The 14,911-nt window shown below is 57.8% G+C and overlaps 1 protein-coding gene across 4 annotated transcripts; it reads left to right on the forward strand.

Annotated features, from left to right (window-relative positions):
* The first annotated feature begins 237 nt into the window (after positions 1-237).
* On the forward strand, positions 238-9,764 carry SYCP2L (synaptonemal complex protein 2 like). 4 transcript variants are annotated; one of them, XM_037518860.2, is made up of 8 exons: positions 238-292; positions 372-441; positions 4,295-4,483; positions 5,350-5,398; positions 7,377-7,521; positions 8,084-8,133; positions 9,199-9,286; positions 9,368-9,764. In XM_037518860.2, the coding sequence occupies exons 3-8, from the start codon at positions 4,479-4,481 to the stop codon at positions 9,382-9,384; spliced, it is 354 nt and encodes a 117-aa protein (XP_037374757.1). In that variant the 5' UTR covers positions 238-292; positions 372-441; positions 4,295-4,478; the 3' UTR covers positions 9,385-9,764. The 4 variants fall into 4 exon arrangements, 1 of the variants encoding a protein (XP_037374757.1); XR_008552947.1 differs by lacking the exons at positions 7,377-7,521; positions 8,084-8,133; positions 9,199-9,286; positions 9,368-9,764 and adding an exon at positions 6,199-7,067 and having other exon boundaries at positions 5,350-6,083; XR_008552946.1 differs by lacking the exons at positions 7,377-7,521; positions 8,084-8,133; positions 9,199-9,286; positions 9,368-9,764 and adding an exon at positions 5,500-7,067.
* The last annotated feature ends 5,147 nt before the right edge of the window (positions 9,765-14,911 follow it).

Consider the following 14,911-nt stretch of genomic DNA (forward strand, 5'->3'; position numbering starts at 1 on the left):
CCACACCTCTGGCCTGCACCCCAGCTCCCGTGTGCATGAATAAATAAATCTATAGAAACAAAGAAACCACCATGAGGTCCCACCTCATGGCAGCAAGAATGGCTCCAACTAAAAATCCTGGCGTGAGAGCAGGTGTCATGTGGGTGTCTGGAAGGGCAGGCGACGCCTGTGTGCGTGGGCCGGGCGCTGGGGTCTGCGGGCAGGAGCATAACAGCTCATCCTTCTCTTCCACAGCAAGCCCCCTGCACGCTTGGTCTGCCCGACCCCCCCAGGAGCCCACCCACCCCACCAGGTCAGGATGCGGGGTGGCACAGCAGAGCCGGGGTGTCTCTGTGGCCTTGAGACAACCCTGATTGTAATTTCCACGTTAGGAGCGAGTTCAAAATGCGAAGCTTCAGATTCACAAGAACCAGCGGATCCCAGGTTAGAGGACAGTTCTGGGTAAGTGGTTTCAGAGCCAGCACGCTGTGTAGACGGCTGTGAGTGTAGATGCGCCAGGTCCCGGGCCCTGTTCGGTGTCTGTTGCCCCCAAGCAGGGAGCACCCATGTGTCTGCCATGAAGTGGCTGAGGGTCTCCGGACCCCTCCTGCGGCATCCAGGGGCATCCTCTCTGCAGCCGCACCCCATACCCCACCAGAAAACTCATCACTTGGTCTGTGCCGCTTTCCATGTAGGGCCGTGAGGGATGGGCCCCCCCAAGTGATGGCTCCAGCTCTGTGACGCGGTGGAAACCTGTGACCTCACATTTAACCTGAGGCCAAGACAGGGCAGACTCACTGCCCCGCTGACGCCCATCCTGCAGGCCCTCCACTGCACCCCTCTTCCTGCACGCCCCCCACTGCACCCCTCCTCTGCGCAGGGATGGGCTCTCCCCTGAAATCCTCCAGGGAGCGCCCTCAAGCTGCCTCCTCGCCTCTGGGGCTCAGCAGGCGTTTCTGCGAGTCCACCCAGGCCTGTCTGTCCCCCCAGACCAGCCCTCTCCAACCAGGGCCTGCGTGTCTCTGCAAGGACCGCCCCCCCTTTTCTTAGGGAGCAATCAGGCTGCAGGCACTCCAGTCAGAGGGGGTTATGTTTCACTTTAAAAACAGGCGTCTCAGTCTGTAATAGTTTCCTTGGCTCACGGGGGACTGGCAACCCCACGCAAGTTCCAGGGACACAGCCTGTCCCTATGTGGCCCTGAGCCTGTCCCTGTCCCTGAGGGTCCCTAGAGCACCCCCTAACCTCTAGTGCCTTTGCCACCCTCCATGGGACCCTGTTCCCCGCTACATTTTCCTCAGCATGTTGCTTTCCTTGAGTTTTGCTTTTTTTATACCCCATGCGTGAGTGAAGCCAGCCAGGGATTTTCTTTCTGTAACTGTCTCCGCAGCCCCTCAGGCAACATTTCATCTTTTCAAATTTCATTTCTTTGCTATTTAAAAAAAAAAAAATTGGCTTTTGGGGCTACATTGATGTACAGCAGCATATGCAACAGTATACGCTTTAGGGGTGCAGGTTCACACCTGTGCAAATGAGTGTTATCACACCAGACCCACCACCACAGCAGCAACAACCTTAGCCACCATCACCCTTTCATCTCATGCCCACCGTCCCCATGGGGTGGCTTTGATTCTGTCCGATTTCTGGGGCCCGTTTGGTCTGTTCCTTGGCTGTCTTTCTAGTGCACAGATGAGTGAAATCACCCCGGATTTGTCTTTCTCCTTCTGCCTGAGCAGGCATTAGCCCCTCCAGTTCTGTCCATATTGTTGCAAATAAAAGTCCGTCTTTTTCATGGCTGAGTAGTACTCCATCCCTCATCTGCACAAGGAGATCGTTTAACTTCCCCAATTTTGATACCACTTGTATCTTGCAGGTGAAAAGCTTTCAGTTTTATGTCATTTAGTTTATTAGTTAAAATTAGTGTCTTTATTCTGTTGAGACCCTTCCTTTCTCCCTTTAGATCTCTTTCCATAGTTCTCTTAATCTCATGTATTGAGCTCCTCACATATGAATCTGTGTTTCATTTAAATCTTCAGCGTCTGCCTTGTTGTTAGTTTGATCCTGGGCTCACTGGGCGTGTTATTTTTCCTAATTTCTTTTCCCAGTTCCCCCCCACCCCTCCGATTTGCTTCTGAGTTCTCTTATCTCTCTGCATTGCCTGTCTGACTTCTTGAACTCGAGTTTGCTGAGGATTGCAGTTTTGAGTCCTCTATCTGATAGAGAGATACCATCTTTGATGACTTTAAGTTTGCTTTCTGGAGAGTCGTCATTCTCTGCTAGTGATCTGTATCATCCTGATGTCTCAAGTTGCACGCATTAGACTGTTCCTGTCTGCCCATTTTCCTCCTTAAAATTATCCCTGTGTCAAAATTGTTCTGGATCAGCAATTTTGTGAATTTCTTCACTTTTACTTTTCCAGCAGATGGTGCTATGGTTTTATTTATGATTTTGGTTACTGCTCCGTGTCTTAGGTGCTTCAGACAAGGGGCGAGTTGTTTTCTGTGTTAGTGGGCTGGGGAGGGGATGGGGGGTCCAGCTGCTGGTTTGAACCTGATGGGGAAGCCTGGCTCCTGTCTGTGGCCCTGCCAATACCCCCGCCCGCCGGTGTCCTACATCTGAGACTCGGCAGTCTGTCCTGTCAGTCCATGTCGTGGTGCCAGAGACCACGAGACATTCTCCAAGACCTTCAACCATTGTCCCACAGTGCTTCTTTTTAAATTTTTTTTAGATTTATTTATTCATGCATACAACAACTGAGGTACAGGCCAGAGGTGCAGGAGAGTGAGAGGATTCAGCAGAGATAGAGCAGGGAACAGAACAGGCAGGCTTGCCGCGGACCAGCACAGCAGTAGACGATGAGGCCGTCTCAGGGTTGAGAGACTGCGCAGGGTGGTCAGGGATTCGGCTAAAGAAATGACAAACAGACACACTTCAAGAGAGAGTGTAAATCTGAGTGCGCTTTATTTTTGTTAGTGGCCAGTATATATGTTTTTTCTAAAGGCATAGGATCGGTGAACATCAAAGAAATCAGCTTGCTCATAGGTTTAGCTTATCATTGACAGGGCAGTGATTTATGTCCAAAATACATCTGGACCTAGCCGCATTCCTAAGTAGACAGGCTATTAACTCTTTCTTATATTTTTGTTGTACTAATTACTACTACTACTACTTACTCATGTTTATTCATAATTAATTGTCATGGGTGAATTTATATTATAATGCAGTTAATATCAAAGGTACTAAAGTCAAGCACATAACAGAAAGATTATTAAACCAACAATTCTATTATAACACAGTGTTTAGTAATGTTTCATTTGCATTAGCCTAATTATTAAATTACGTATGTTTTTTAATTAGCAATCAATGACCAGAAAAAGGAAAGATTTTAGAAAGACAGTTGTAGCAGAATAAAGTTTGTGGGCCTTGAGAAAGCGAGATAAGGTTCCAGGTGGTCAGCATTTCTTTTAACCATCTTTGTGGCGGCTTCTGGTAGTTGTTATCTCTTGGCAGGCATTTGGCTTCTCTGCATCTTAGGGAGTTTGCTGTTCTCCCCCTGCGCGCATGGTTCCTTGCCCACGCCAGACCTCAGGGACCATGGCAACAGCCATGAGCCCTGAGGGTCACTGCAGGGGGAGGTGCAGCACAGGCTGATGAAATACACTGCTGAGGGGAGCAGCGGGAGAGTCAGGAGAGGTCTGCTGTGCCATGTGGGTCACCTCCCTGGCCGGGAATCAAACCCATCCTGCAGATGCTGTGGACAGCTTCACAGCGCTGTGCTCAACCCGCTGCACCACCAGGGAGGCCCCAGTGCTGCTTTTTTAATGCCTTATTTCTGTCTTCTTTCATCTGAATACTTTGTGCATTGCCATCTTGAAAGTCACTGATTGGCTCTTCCATTTGTGGACTGTACTGCTTCTGGAACTTTCTAGAACCCTTCATCTCATTTATTCATACCCTGAATCTGTTGTTTTCTTATTTGAAGCTTTCTAGTGGTCATTAATTTTATTCTATGCTCATTTGTTTTTCTTCTTTTTTTAAAGATTTATTTATTTATGCATACAAGAGCTGGGGTGCAGGCCAGAGATGTAGGGGGTGAGAGGACTCAGGAGAGACAGAGTGGGAAGCAGAGCAGGCGGATCCACTGAAATCCACTGCTGAGGGGAGCAGTTGGGAGACAGGAGAGGTCTGCTGCACCATGTGGGTAGCTCCCTGGCTGGGCTAGGGATCAAACTCCTGTGGACAGCTTCATAGGTTACATCTTAACCCCTTGTGCCACCAGGGAGGCCCCTCATTCATTTTTCTGTGCTTTTACTTCCAGATTTTCTGAGTTCTCTTGTGTCACTGTGACTCGCCTTCCTGAGATTTCGTCCACCTCTGAGTTTCTCACATCAGCGGTGAACACTGTCTGGTGGGGAAACACCATCTTCTGTATCTGTGTGATTTCATTCTGCCAAGTTGTTCTCTCCCTGTGCCGGCATAGTCCCTTACGCCCTTGAGTGCCCATGAGGTATATTTTTCTTGTTAGTCTATTTAGCGACCTTCTTTTCATTAAAATATGTGTAATGGAGGGTTATAGGTTCACATAGACCTCAATATGCTTTCATCTGCCCCAGAGCACCCAGCATTCTCCACCATCCATGGGAACCCCGCCCCACTTTGGTGCCCCATCCTACCCTGGTCACCTCAGGTACTATCCGATTTCCAGGCTTATTCCAAGGCGGCTCCATGCTGTGCTGTGGCACCGAGCCTGCCACACCTTGCTCTTCTTTGTGTGCGGGGCAGGGGACAGCACAGCGCATCTCTTTCCTGCTATTCACAAGGAAATTCAACTGCAATTAGAAAGAAGGGAACAGGAAAACTCTGCAAGTATTTGGGAAGGAGACAGTATGTTTCTAAGTAACCCATAGGCCAAAGAAAGAACAATAACAGGGGCCTCCCTGGGGGCACAAGGGTTAAGTCTCAGGGCTGTGAAACTGTCCTCAGCGGCTGCAGGAGTTCCATCCCTGGCCAGGGAGCTACCCACAGGGTGCAGCAGACCGCTCCTGTCTCCCCGCTGCTCCCCTCAGCAGTGTGTTTCAGTAGATCCGCCTGTTATGTTCCCTGCTCTGTCTTTGGTGGATTCTCTCACCCCCTGCACCTCTGGCCTGCACCCCAGCTCTTGTATGCATAAATAAATAAATCTTTTGAAAAAGAAAAAGGAGCAGTGTCCAGCAGAGAATCCTGGAGTGGGAGCGTCTGTCCAGGCCCGGAGACTGCCCCTCCTGTGGCCCTCGTCAGACCAGGCACCCGAAGACAGAAGGGCAGGCCCCAGGGGAGGGGGGTGCGGTGGTTCCGCGTCCTGCCACATCTCTTCACAGAACCTGTCTGTTTCAGGGCCGACCCTGCGTTCACAGATGACAGGACGCCCGAGGCGTGGATGTCGGTAACCGATGACTTGTGTTATCTGGGGCATGACTTCCCAAGTTTTAGTTATTTGCACCCCATCTCCAGATGCTGGTCTCTGTCTGCCCTTCCTTTCTGCAGTTTATTACCCGAGCTTATTTTGAAGGGACTGACTTCCTGTTCAGACGGAACATCAGCATGAGTGCCGGCGAGCAGTAGGTGGGCCCCAAGGAAGGCGCAGAAAATCGGGTGTCAGCCCGGCGCCTGCGTCCCCCTGGAGCCTCGCGCCTCCTCAGGCTCCAGGAGGTGGGCGGACAGGCGCTCGCCCCTGAGACAGGCCGAGGGGGTCGAAGTGCTGATGGCTCGAGAAGGCCCCTGCTCTCCCCTCCAGTGACCTCTGGCCTCTGGCCTGTGGTCAATGCGTGAACAAAATGCCGCGGCCGCTCAGCGGTGGTCTTTCTGGACAGCACGGGTCAAGCGCCCCAGGCAGGCGCCTCCTGCGCGTGGGCCCTGCTCTCACTCCTGACGCCAGCGCTGCCCAGAACGCCGAGGCCTGGGTGCCCTCACCAGACATGGCCCGGGCAGGGGCACTGCCAGGGCAGGGGGACCCCTCCTGGGACCGTAGGTGCAGGCTTCCCGCCGGGTGCTTCGGGCTTTGTGAGGGGCTGCCAGCGCCCTCCCATGTCAAACGGCTGAGAGAGCCCCGCGGTGCGGCTTTTTACCAGGTGCGTTGAAGGACATGGTGCTTGCTCTGGCCAAGACGCTGGGCTGAAGGGGGGTTCCCCACCTACCCCCACAAGTGTAAGATGCATAGAGTGCTGCCTCGCTAATTCCCTTTAGAAGATGGCATCTCTGCAAAATGTGGAACCAGGGACATCGGCTCTCAAAGACGATCCGTTTGTCAGACAGCCGGCTCCCCGTCCTCGTCAGAAAGGGGGGGTCGTATGGGGAGCAGGTGGGCCATTCTGCCCCACTCCAGCGGGCTGTGCCCACTGCTGGGCTGACAGATTTCTGTTGGAGAGACCGAGGTGCTGCCCACTCGGTGTGTCTGGATCGGGGAGCCCCCCTGGCTGCGAGGGGTCATTGCCCCATTGGGAGGAGGACCCTGGAGCCTAACATCACGACCACTCCGTGTTAAAATCCAGCACAAATATCTAATTGTCACGGCTCTTTTTTTTTTTAAGTCTTTGCTCAATTTTATTAATTTTTTTATCGTTGTCCCTATAACATATTTGTGATTATTTCATATTTATTTTTTTAAATTTATTTTTATATTCCCCATACAATTGTAACCCCCTTATTTTAACCCCAATCCCTCCTTTCCCTGCCCCCCCCCATAGTGTGTCTCTGGTTCATAGTTGTTTGTTGATTTGATTTTTTCTTTCTTATAGTTATTCTTCTTCCTGGTCCCTTATTTAGGTTTTCTAGATTCCTGCTATGAGTAAGACCCTCCGGTATTTTTTTTTTTTTTAAGATTTATTTGTTTATGCATACAAGAACCGGGGTACAGGCCAGAAGTGTGGGGGGGGGGTGAGAGGATTCCCCAGAGGCAGAGTGGGGAGCAGAACAGGCGGATCCACTGAAATCCACTCCTGAGGGGAGCAGCGGGGAGACGGGAGAGTCTGCTGCGCCCTGTGGGTCGCTCCCTGGCCGGGGATGGAACTCGTGCTGCAGTGGCTGCAGACAGCTCCATAGTGCTGAGACTTAACCCTGCGCCCCAGGGAGGCCCCTGCCGCAGCACTTAGGAAACAGCTCCGGATGCAGAGCAGGCCTTAGTGCACGGGCGGGCTCGCGGGTGCGCTCAGGTGTGCCGGCCGGCAGGGGCCCCGGCTCTGCACAGTCGGCAGGGTGGGGCCTGCGGCTGGGCAGGCTCTCGGTGGGCGGTGTGGCCTGTGCATCCCCAGGTGTTCCCGAGGCGCGTCCATTCAGCCCCGGGGCCCGCGTCCCTGCCCAGTCCACACAGCCGGGAGCCGCAGGTCTCCTCCAACGCCCTGACGCGCCGCCACCGGGTGTGGAAGTCTGATTACAGGAAGCGCCTCTTCTGGGAGAGCAGTCGAGACCCCAGTCTGGGATCCAGTGAACCATCTTGGCTCAGTGGCCCCCAGAGAAAACCCCTCAAAACCTACCCACCCAAGCGAAAGGCCGCCCAGGGCCGACTGCGAGGTGAGTCTGGCGGGATTTGGGGTCCATGGGGGGTCACGGCTCCGTGACTGGGGAGGACCACGGCCTGCGCCTGTTTAGTGGGAGTGGGTACTGCTCAGAGCGGAGGAGCGTGGCTGAGCCCCCCCCCGACGGGCGGGAAGGGGGACCCTCCTGTGGGGCAGGGCCTGCACGGCCCCTGTGGGATTCAGGGAGCGGGGAGGAGTGTGCGGCCCAGCCGGGAGCAGGACCGGCCCTGAGGGCAGCATTGGGGGCATCTGGGGCAGAGACTCCTGCTGTGAGGCGGGGAGCGAGGCGCACCTGGGGGGCCGGGGGAGGGCGCTGGGCGCGGCCAGGTGGGTCCTGTGTGTGGGATAGAAGCAGGCAGAGCCCCGGCACGGCACAGCGGAACCCCGCCAAGCCCTCGGGACGGCCTGCGAGGGGCCGCGGACGGTGGGGGGGCCTGGGGAGCTGCCCTGGGGGCCGCCAGGCTGCCGCGATCAACCGTGATTGGGTGAAAAGGCAGAGACCAGCTGGGCGGGCTGGGGCCGCGGCCGGGGAAGCAGAGGCTCGTCCTTCCTTCCAGTCCTGCCGCCGCTGTCCCCGCCGAGATGCAGGGCCGCCGAGGAGGAGCCCGTAAGTAGCACTTCCCGGCCCGGGCCGAGGCGCCGGCTGAGGGCGTCCTTGGGGCGAGCGGTGGTCACAGACCGTGGATGGGCGAGGCGGCCGCGGAGGGCCCGGGCGCCCAGGCCGTGCAGGGCGGGAGGGTTCGGAGCGGGCGGCGCCCGGTGCTGGTGCGGGGAGCAGGGCCGGGCCCAGCCAGCCAGGCCCCTGGGACTCTGGATTCTCGCTCCAAGAGAAACGCCTGGTTTCGGCTTCCCTGAGGGCTCCGGGGTCCCCCTCCTGCTGCTCCCAGAGCTGCCCCGCCTCCAGGCTCACGCGACACCCCCCAGCTCTCCCAGCGCAGTAGATGCCCTGGGCCAGCTTTGTCTTGAACCCCAGTGTCTCCCCCACGAATCGCAGCGGGGTCCCCCCTGCTGGGTGCAGGTCCTCAGGCTGGCTTTGGGCCTGTGTTAGAAGGTTCCAGGGGGCAGGGCGAGGAGCAGCCGAGGAAGACCCTGAGACCCTCGGCCCGCTGAGCGGGAGGCCGGCCCGCAGAGAGCCGCGGAGCCGGCTCAGCCTTATACAGCAGCTCGGAGCCCCCAAGCCTGTGGAGCTTCCCAGCCAGGGGTCCCCGGGGTCCACCCCTCACTGCTCCTCAGGCACCGGGTCCGGGGGCCATTCTGTGGCGCGCGCGAGGGTGAACAGTCCGGGCCCTGCAGGGCAAGGGCTTTCCGTGGTCTCAGTCCCGGCAGGAAGGGGGTGTCCTCGTAATCACTTGTGAGAACCGCTGGCTGCCACCCCCTGCTGGGCGCGGGGCTGAGGGGCCTCAGAGGCTGGATGGCTTGGGCCTACCCCAGTGTTTCCTGTAGAACGGGCACGGCTGGGCCCCGGGGCAGGCCCCTGGGGACCCCCGACCCTGTGCATCCTGCCCTCCGACCCCGGAGCTGTGGATGCCGGGTCCGTGGTCAAGCGGGCCGTGCCCAACACTCACACTTTAGAAGGGGCGCTGGGGACGGGGCCCGCGGTCTTCCGGGAGCAGTTAGGGTGCTGACACCTGGGGAGACCCCGGCTTCAGGCTGAACCTCTGACACCCCCCAGATGGATTCCTCGAGACCAGACAAGGCCGCAGCTGCAGGTCCTCTTGAGGTGCCCCCTCCCGACGCCCGAGGGCTCCCCCCAGGCGCAGGTACGCGAGCCCCTGGTGCTGCAGAAAGGCAGACCTGGGCCAGGTGGTTTGAGCAAACGAGGTCTCCTTTATCTGTTGAAGAAACTCGGGAGGCCTGACCGGTCTTGTCTTGAGCGTCCTCGTGGGAGAAGACGGAGGACATGGTGTTAGTTTGCTTTGCCGTCTGCGATCGCCTTCTGCTGAGAGCAGCGGCGCTTCTTCTCCGGAAGCCAGGGGTGTGCGAGCGGCCTGGCCTGGCCGTCGCTGGACCCTCCGGGCCGTGCGGCTCTAGAGGAGGGACCCACACAGCCGGTTCTGCCCCTGCAGGGCATGAGCCTGCGGGTTGCCCTTTGAGTCTTTTGAATTGGTCAGAATAAAGGTTTTCCTGCTCTTCTCTGTAATGCGCGTGCCTCGCTTACGCTCCGAATCTGTGGTCCATGTTCTGCTGCCTGGTTTTGCTTTGTTTTTTAAAGATTTATTTCATTTTATGCATACAAGAACTGGGGAACAGGCCAGAGGTGTGGGGGGTGAGAGGACTCCCCAGAGACAGAGTGGGGAGCAGAACAGGCAGATGCACTGAAATCCACTGCTGAGGGGAGCAGCAGGCGAGTCAGGAGAGGTCTGCTGCGCCATGTGGGTAGCTCCCTGGCCGGGGATCGAGCTCGTGCTGCAGAGGCTGGGGACAGCTTCATAGTGTTGTGCTCAACCCCTTGGGCCACCAGCGAGGCCCTTAAAATCTTTTCTATATTTTCTTCTTGGATCCAAAGCTTCCTTGGAAGTGTATTTTTTACATCCTCGATGGTTTTTTTTCAAAGTGTGTTCTATTATTTAATCAAATTGTGATTTACCGTTCGTTTAAAGAACTGGGGCATTTCAGCCTCACACCCGACGACACTGCTCACCCGCCCCCAGGGCCGGTGGCAGTGCCCTCTGCCTCTCTCCCCACTCCCCTGCTCCTCCGGGAACCACCTTACTGTTCTCAGAGGCTGAGACTGACTTCTGTTGTTTCCCCACTTCCTTCCCTTTGGTCATTATCCCAAAACTCTGTTGATTTCAAACTAATTTTAAATGTAATCCACATTTCCAGAAGAGAAAGCGCCTGTTAGTAGGGCTAGGGCAGGAGATCACAAGACTGGAGGGTCACCAGGAGGTGGATGAACAGGGCCTCCCTGGTGGCGCAAGGGGTTAACTCCAGCAGTGTGAGGCTCTCCTCAGCCACTGTAGCACGGGGTCAAGCCCCAGCCAGGGAGCGGCCCCACAGGTGCAGCAGACCTCCCCTCAGACCAAGCAGCTCAACTCAGCAGGCAGTGCAGGCAGGGGTTTTCCCCTGAGGCTCAGGCCAGAGACCAGCACCGGCTCTGGCCTTGGGCAGCAGGGGGCCCCACAGCTTACCCTGCAGCCTGCAGAGGCCAGGTGAGGGCTGTAGGGGTTGCTGGAAGCAAGTTCACCTTCCATTCCCCTCCAGCCCCTCTAAGATACTCCTGGTAAGGTGCTTCCCAGGGGCCACTGCGGGCGAGAATGTGGGGGAGGGAAATCCCAGCCATGCTGTGAGCTGCTGCTGCAAGTAGTTTGTCAGAAGAGAAACTAAATCCAGAAGGGACAGAACACACCACCTGGGTAGGAAGGGTCCGTGGTGCCCAGTGCCGCTACCTGGACTCGTTCCTGAGTCCCTAGGGCTCTGCCTGGGGGGTGGGCCCCCAGGTGAGGTTCAGACACCCGCAGTGCTGTTGTGTTGAAGCTCCCCCAGGAGGTGATGTACCTGGATTCTTTCCTCCAGTGAAGGACTTTTGCCCGCAAGGTTCATCATTCCTCTGTGGCATTTTTTTGATCTGATATTTAGTTCTTCCCACTTTTAGACTATCCTTTTCTCTCCGTCATGTCCTCACTCTGCCTTTTTCTCTTTCGTTTTACTGTTTACTTTTTTCTCGAATAGAAAACAATCTAAGTAGACATCTGTGCCTAGTTTGTTCATTTTACTACATTGCACAGAGTGAACAATTTGCGTGCTGACCCTTCTCTTACCTAATCTTACCTAATTTTATTTTTAAAAAAAGATTTATTTATGTATGCACACAAGAGCTGGGGCACAGGCCAGAGGACTCCCTAGAGACAGTGGGGAGCAGAACAGGCAGATCCACTGAAACCCACTGCTGAGGGGAGCAGCGGGGAGACAGGAGAGGTTTTCTGTGCCGTGTGGGTAGCTCCTTGGCCGAGGATCGAACTTGTGCTGCAGAGGCTGCGGACAGCTTCACGGTGCTGAGCTTAACCCCTTGTGCCACCAGGGAGGCCCTATCTTTCCTAATTTAACAGCAAAATTCTTTTTCATTTCCTTGTCTGACCTTGAAGTTTACAACTGGCATTTCATACTCTGGTGCTGCTTCTAAAAACTGGCATATTCACAATTCCAAAGGAGAGTATCAAGTCATTAGAAGCCAAATGTGTCACTTCCTAGCTATGCAGTAGGCACTGGAGTCTGAAGCCGGACTGCTCCCATCACAGCCGCTTGGCTGTTATCTGAAATCAGGGACCAGGAGGCCCCCGCTGGGTTCTTTGAGCTTCTCGCTCTCCTGTCCTGTATGTGACCGTGGGCTCATGTCCCAGAAGCTGCCACCCACCAGCATGCCCTCTGCACCCCGCCAGGAAGGGAGGGTGGCAGGGGACAGGCGAGAGGAGTGTCAGCGCCCTTCACACATCCTGGTGGCGGCGACTGAGGTCACTTCACTGCTCCCCGGAATGTGGGGGGGTGGCGGGTGGCACGAGAGGCTCTTCACGCCTCAAGTCGTTCTTCCGCAGTCTGGTCACACTCCGCGCCGGGCTGGGGTTTGCAGGTGGAGCAGGCGGCCCTGGGTGGATGCAGCTCCCGCCCGCCTGTGCTACGTGGGTGCGTTGGGCCCAGTGCCCACCCGGGACTAACCACAAGCACTTTCAGATGGTGGGGCCCGCCACCAGGCCGCCCGAGAGGAGGCCTCCCCTCCTGAAGGGGAGCAGGGGCTGCTGGGCTGAGCAGTGGGGGGGGCCAGATGAGCCCTGGAGGGTGGGAGAGTCCGGAGAGGTCTGCTGCTGCTGCCTCTGTGAGTAGCTCCCTGGGGACAGCCCCATAGTGCCCAGACTTAACCCCTGCACCACCAGGGAGGCCCCAGCTCCAATATAGTGACTTAAGTAAAATACCTCTTTTTAGATCGCTCTGCCTGACACAAAAGCTTACACCCCACTTTGCAGTCTTTTCTTTTAGAATCTTCTGATGGGCTCTGTGGAGCGTGGTGCAAGCTTTGCAGGGGATAAGAGCACTTTAAATGTGCACAGCAGTAGCACTGGTTGACAACATTGGTGTGTGAGTCCGGGGGTAGCCCCCTCCAGGCCGTCACCTCCCAGCACCCCCATCGCGCCCCAGGCCGGGGCCCCTCCCCTGGACCTCAGGGGTTCTGCATCAGCTTTCTAGGGCTTGTTGGGGCTTCGCCCGTCCTGTGTCTCCTGGTCTCTGGCCACAGACTCATCAGTGTGATGAAGAAGCCCCGGTTTCTGAGGCAGCCCCGGTTTCTGAGGTGTGGTTGCTGGGGTGAGCAGCGGCACCCCCAGCGCACAAAGGGGAGATGGCCCCGGTGTCGCTCACTGGAGGAGTCCGGCCTCCCGGCGTTCCCCGGATGGTGCTCCCTCCCTCCCTCCTGCCCTGTCTGGAGAATCTGGGCCAAGCCAGCCAGCCCAGTGCCCTCCCAGGCAGCCCAGGGGTTCTCAGCACTTGTCTCACCACTTCTCCGCACCACGTGGGGACGGTCATTCCCGAGTCTGCTCAGGCCAGGGAGCCTGAGCCAGCGTGGAAATGCAGCCCGGCCAGGGTGCTGGGGTCCCCCCCGGAAGGCTGCTCCTGGCGCTCCCGCCCAGCGAGGGGGCCACCAGGAACACGCGGCAGGCCGGTTTGTGTTTTTAACCTAAGTAAGACGCTGCAACATGCTTTACCTCAGTGTAAAAATCAATTTATTACACAGTAATCACACAGAATGCTTTCTATCTCCAGAAAAAAGTGGGCTCCCCTGCCTCCCTCCCCCCGACCCTGACGCCGTGCGCTGAGGAGCAGCATCCTGTGTCCAACAGCCCAGAACCCCGAGGTGAAGCCGGGGTCCCCCAGGTGCTGCTCCCCCAGAAAGCGCCTCCGCGAGGAGCGAGGGGCCTCCTGCTGCCGGCGGCCCGGGCCAGGCTCTGTGAGGAGCGCCACGAGCAGCACTGTTAGTGGTTTTAATCGAGGGGATTATTGCTCACGGTCTCGCCCCGCGGGAAGACACGAATACCTGGGACAAGCATTTTTGGTTTTTCTCTTTACATCTGTTTTTACGGCTGCGACACTCCAGGGCAGGGCCGCACACAGGCCTGCTGGGGCCGGAGGCTGGGACTGCGCAGCTGCTCCGAGGGCCTGTTGGACACGCCGAGCCTGAAGGGGCTGCCCTGTGCACTGAGGGGCCCCCACTGGGCCCCTGACAGGGCAGGTGTGGTCTGCTGGGGCTGAGGTGACCGCCGCAGTGCAGCCAGGAGGCCCCGGGGAGAGGGTGGCCGGCGCCCGACAGCGCAGGCCTGTCTGCTCCCTGCCTGAGGACAGCGCCAGGGCCTGTGGCCGCTGGGACTTTGTCCTCCAGGGGCATAAGGGGCCCTCGGGGGCCCATGCCTCAGCAAGTGTCCAGGGGAGGACTAGCACCCGGAGAGAGAGAGGGGCAGGAGGTGACCCTGGGCAGGCCGGGCAGGCGGGGAGCCTCAGGCCTCTCTGCCCGGCGGGCAGCAGGCCCCGGAGCGTGGCTCACTTGAAACAGAAGCGAGAAAAGTCGGCACGAAAGCCAGCGTCTTGCTCCGGGGGGTTTAAAACTGGACTCAGGACAGGGCGGAGCAGGGACGGCCAGGCCGGCGCGTTAACAACAGCCCAGGAGCGACTTCAGAGGCCGCCCCGCTCCACTCCGGTGCGGCCGAGTGTGGGCAGCGCCCGCGCCCCGGGAGTCCCTGCCCGCGCCGCCCGAGGGCAGCGTCCCCGCCGCCAGTGCTGGGCTCGGCCGCGTCTCCCTGGTCTCAACCGCAGACGTCAGTTCTGGAACCACAGGCCGAGCCGGCAGCTGCGCCCGGAGGGGCAGCCGGGGCTCCTCGCCCAGAAGGAGGCGGCATGTCCGTCCTGCGTGGCCTGCGCGGGCCGCGGCCATCAGGGCGGCCGGAGGGAGGCGGAGCGCGACTCTCCAGGCCCGGGCGTGAGGATTGGCAGGTCTTTTATTCTTAGAAAATTATTCCTCGAAGTAAAAACATGAAAATGATATTTCCTGCCTGGCCCTGGGCGGGACGCGCGGGCAGGTGAGACGGCGGCCGCGGGGCTTTCTCGTCACCTCGGGCGAGCGGGGCCAAGCGGGGCCGAGGGCCTCACGCTGGGCGTCGCCCGGGAAGACGCTGACTCTCTGTTTCAAACTTGACAACCTGAACAGAACTAACTTTATTGGGACGGGCCCGGCGCGGCCGGCGGGCGCCGCTGCGGGGAGGGGCGGCGGGCGCCGTGGCGGGCACGGCCTGGCTGACGGGGCCCCGCGGCAGGCGCCTAGTGCCTTCCAGGGCGAGTGATTCGGGACGCGAGGGAAACGAGCTGGCGCTGCGACGAGACCGACCGTCCTCCCGCCCGGGCGCCGG

The sequence above is a fragment of the Talpa occidentalis genome, unplaced genomic scaffold (assembly GCF_014898055.3).
Source record: "Talpa occidentalis isolate TD23 unplaced genomic scaffold, MPIMG_talOcc4v2.1 talOcc4.2, whole genome shotgun sequence".
Taxonomy (NCBI): Eukaryota; Metazoa; Chordata; class Mammalia; order Eulipotyphla; family Talpidae; genus Talpa; species Talpa occidentalis.

Bases quoted from the DNA above. Each gene is read 5' to 3' on its own strand.
- SYCP2L (XM_037518860.2), top strand. The intron at 5,399-7,376 runs GTAACCGATGAC...CGGGTGTGGAAG, and splicing joins CGCCCGAGGCGTGGATGTCG to TCTGATTACAGGAAGCGCCT. The intron at 8,134-9,198 runs GTAAGTAGCACT...GACACCCCCCAG, and splicing joins GGGCCGCCGAGGAGGAGCCC to ATGGATTCCTCGAGACCAGA.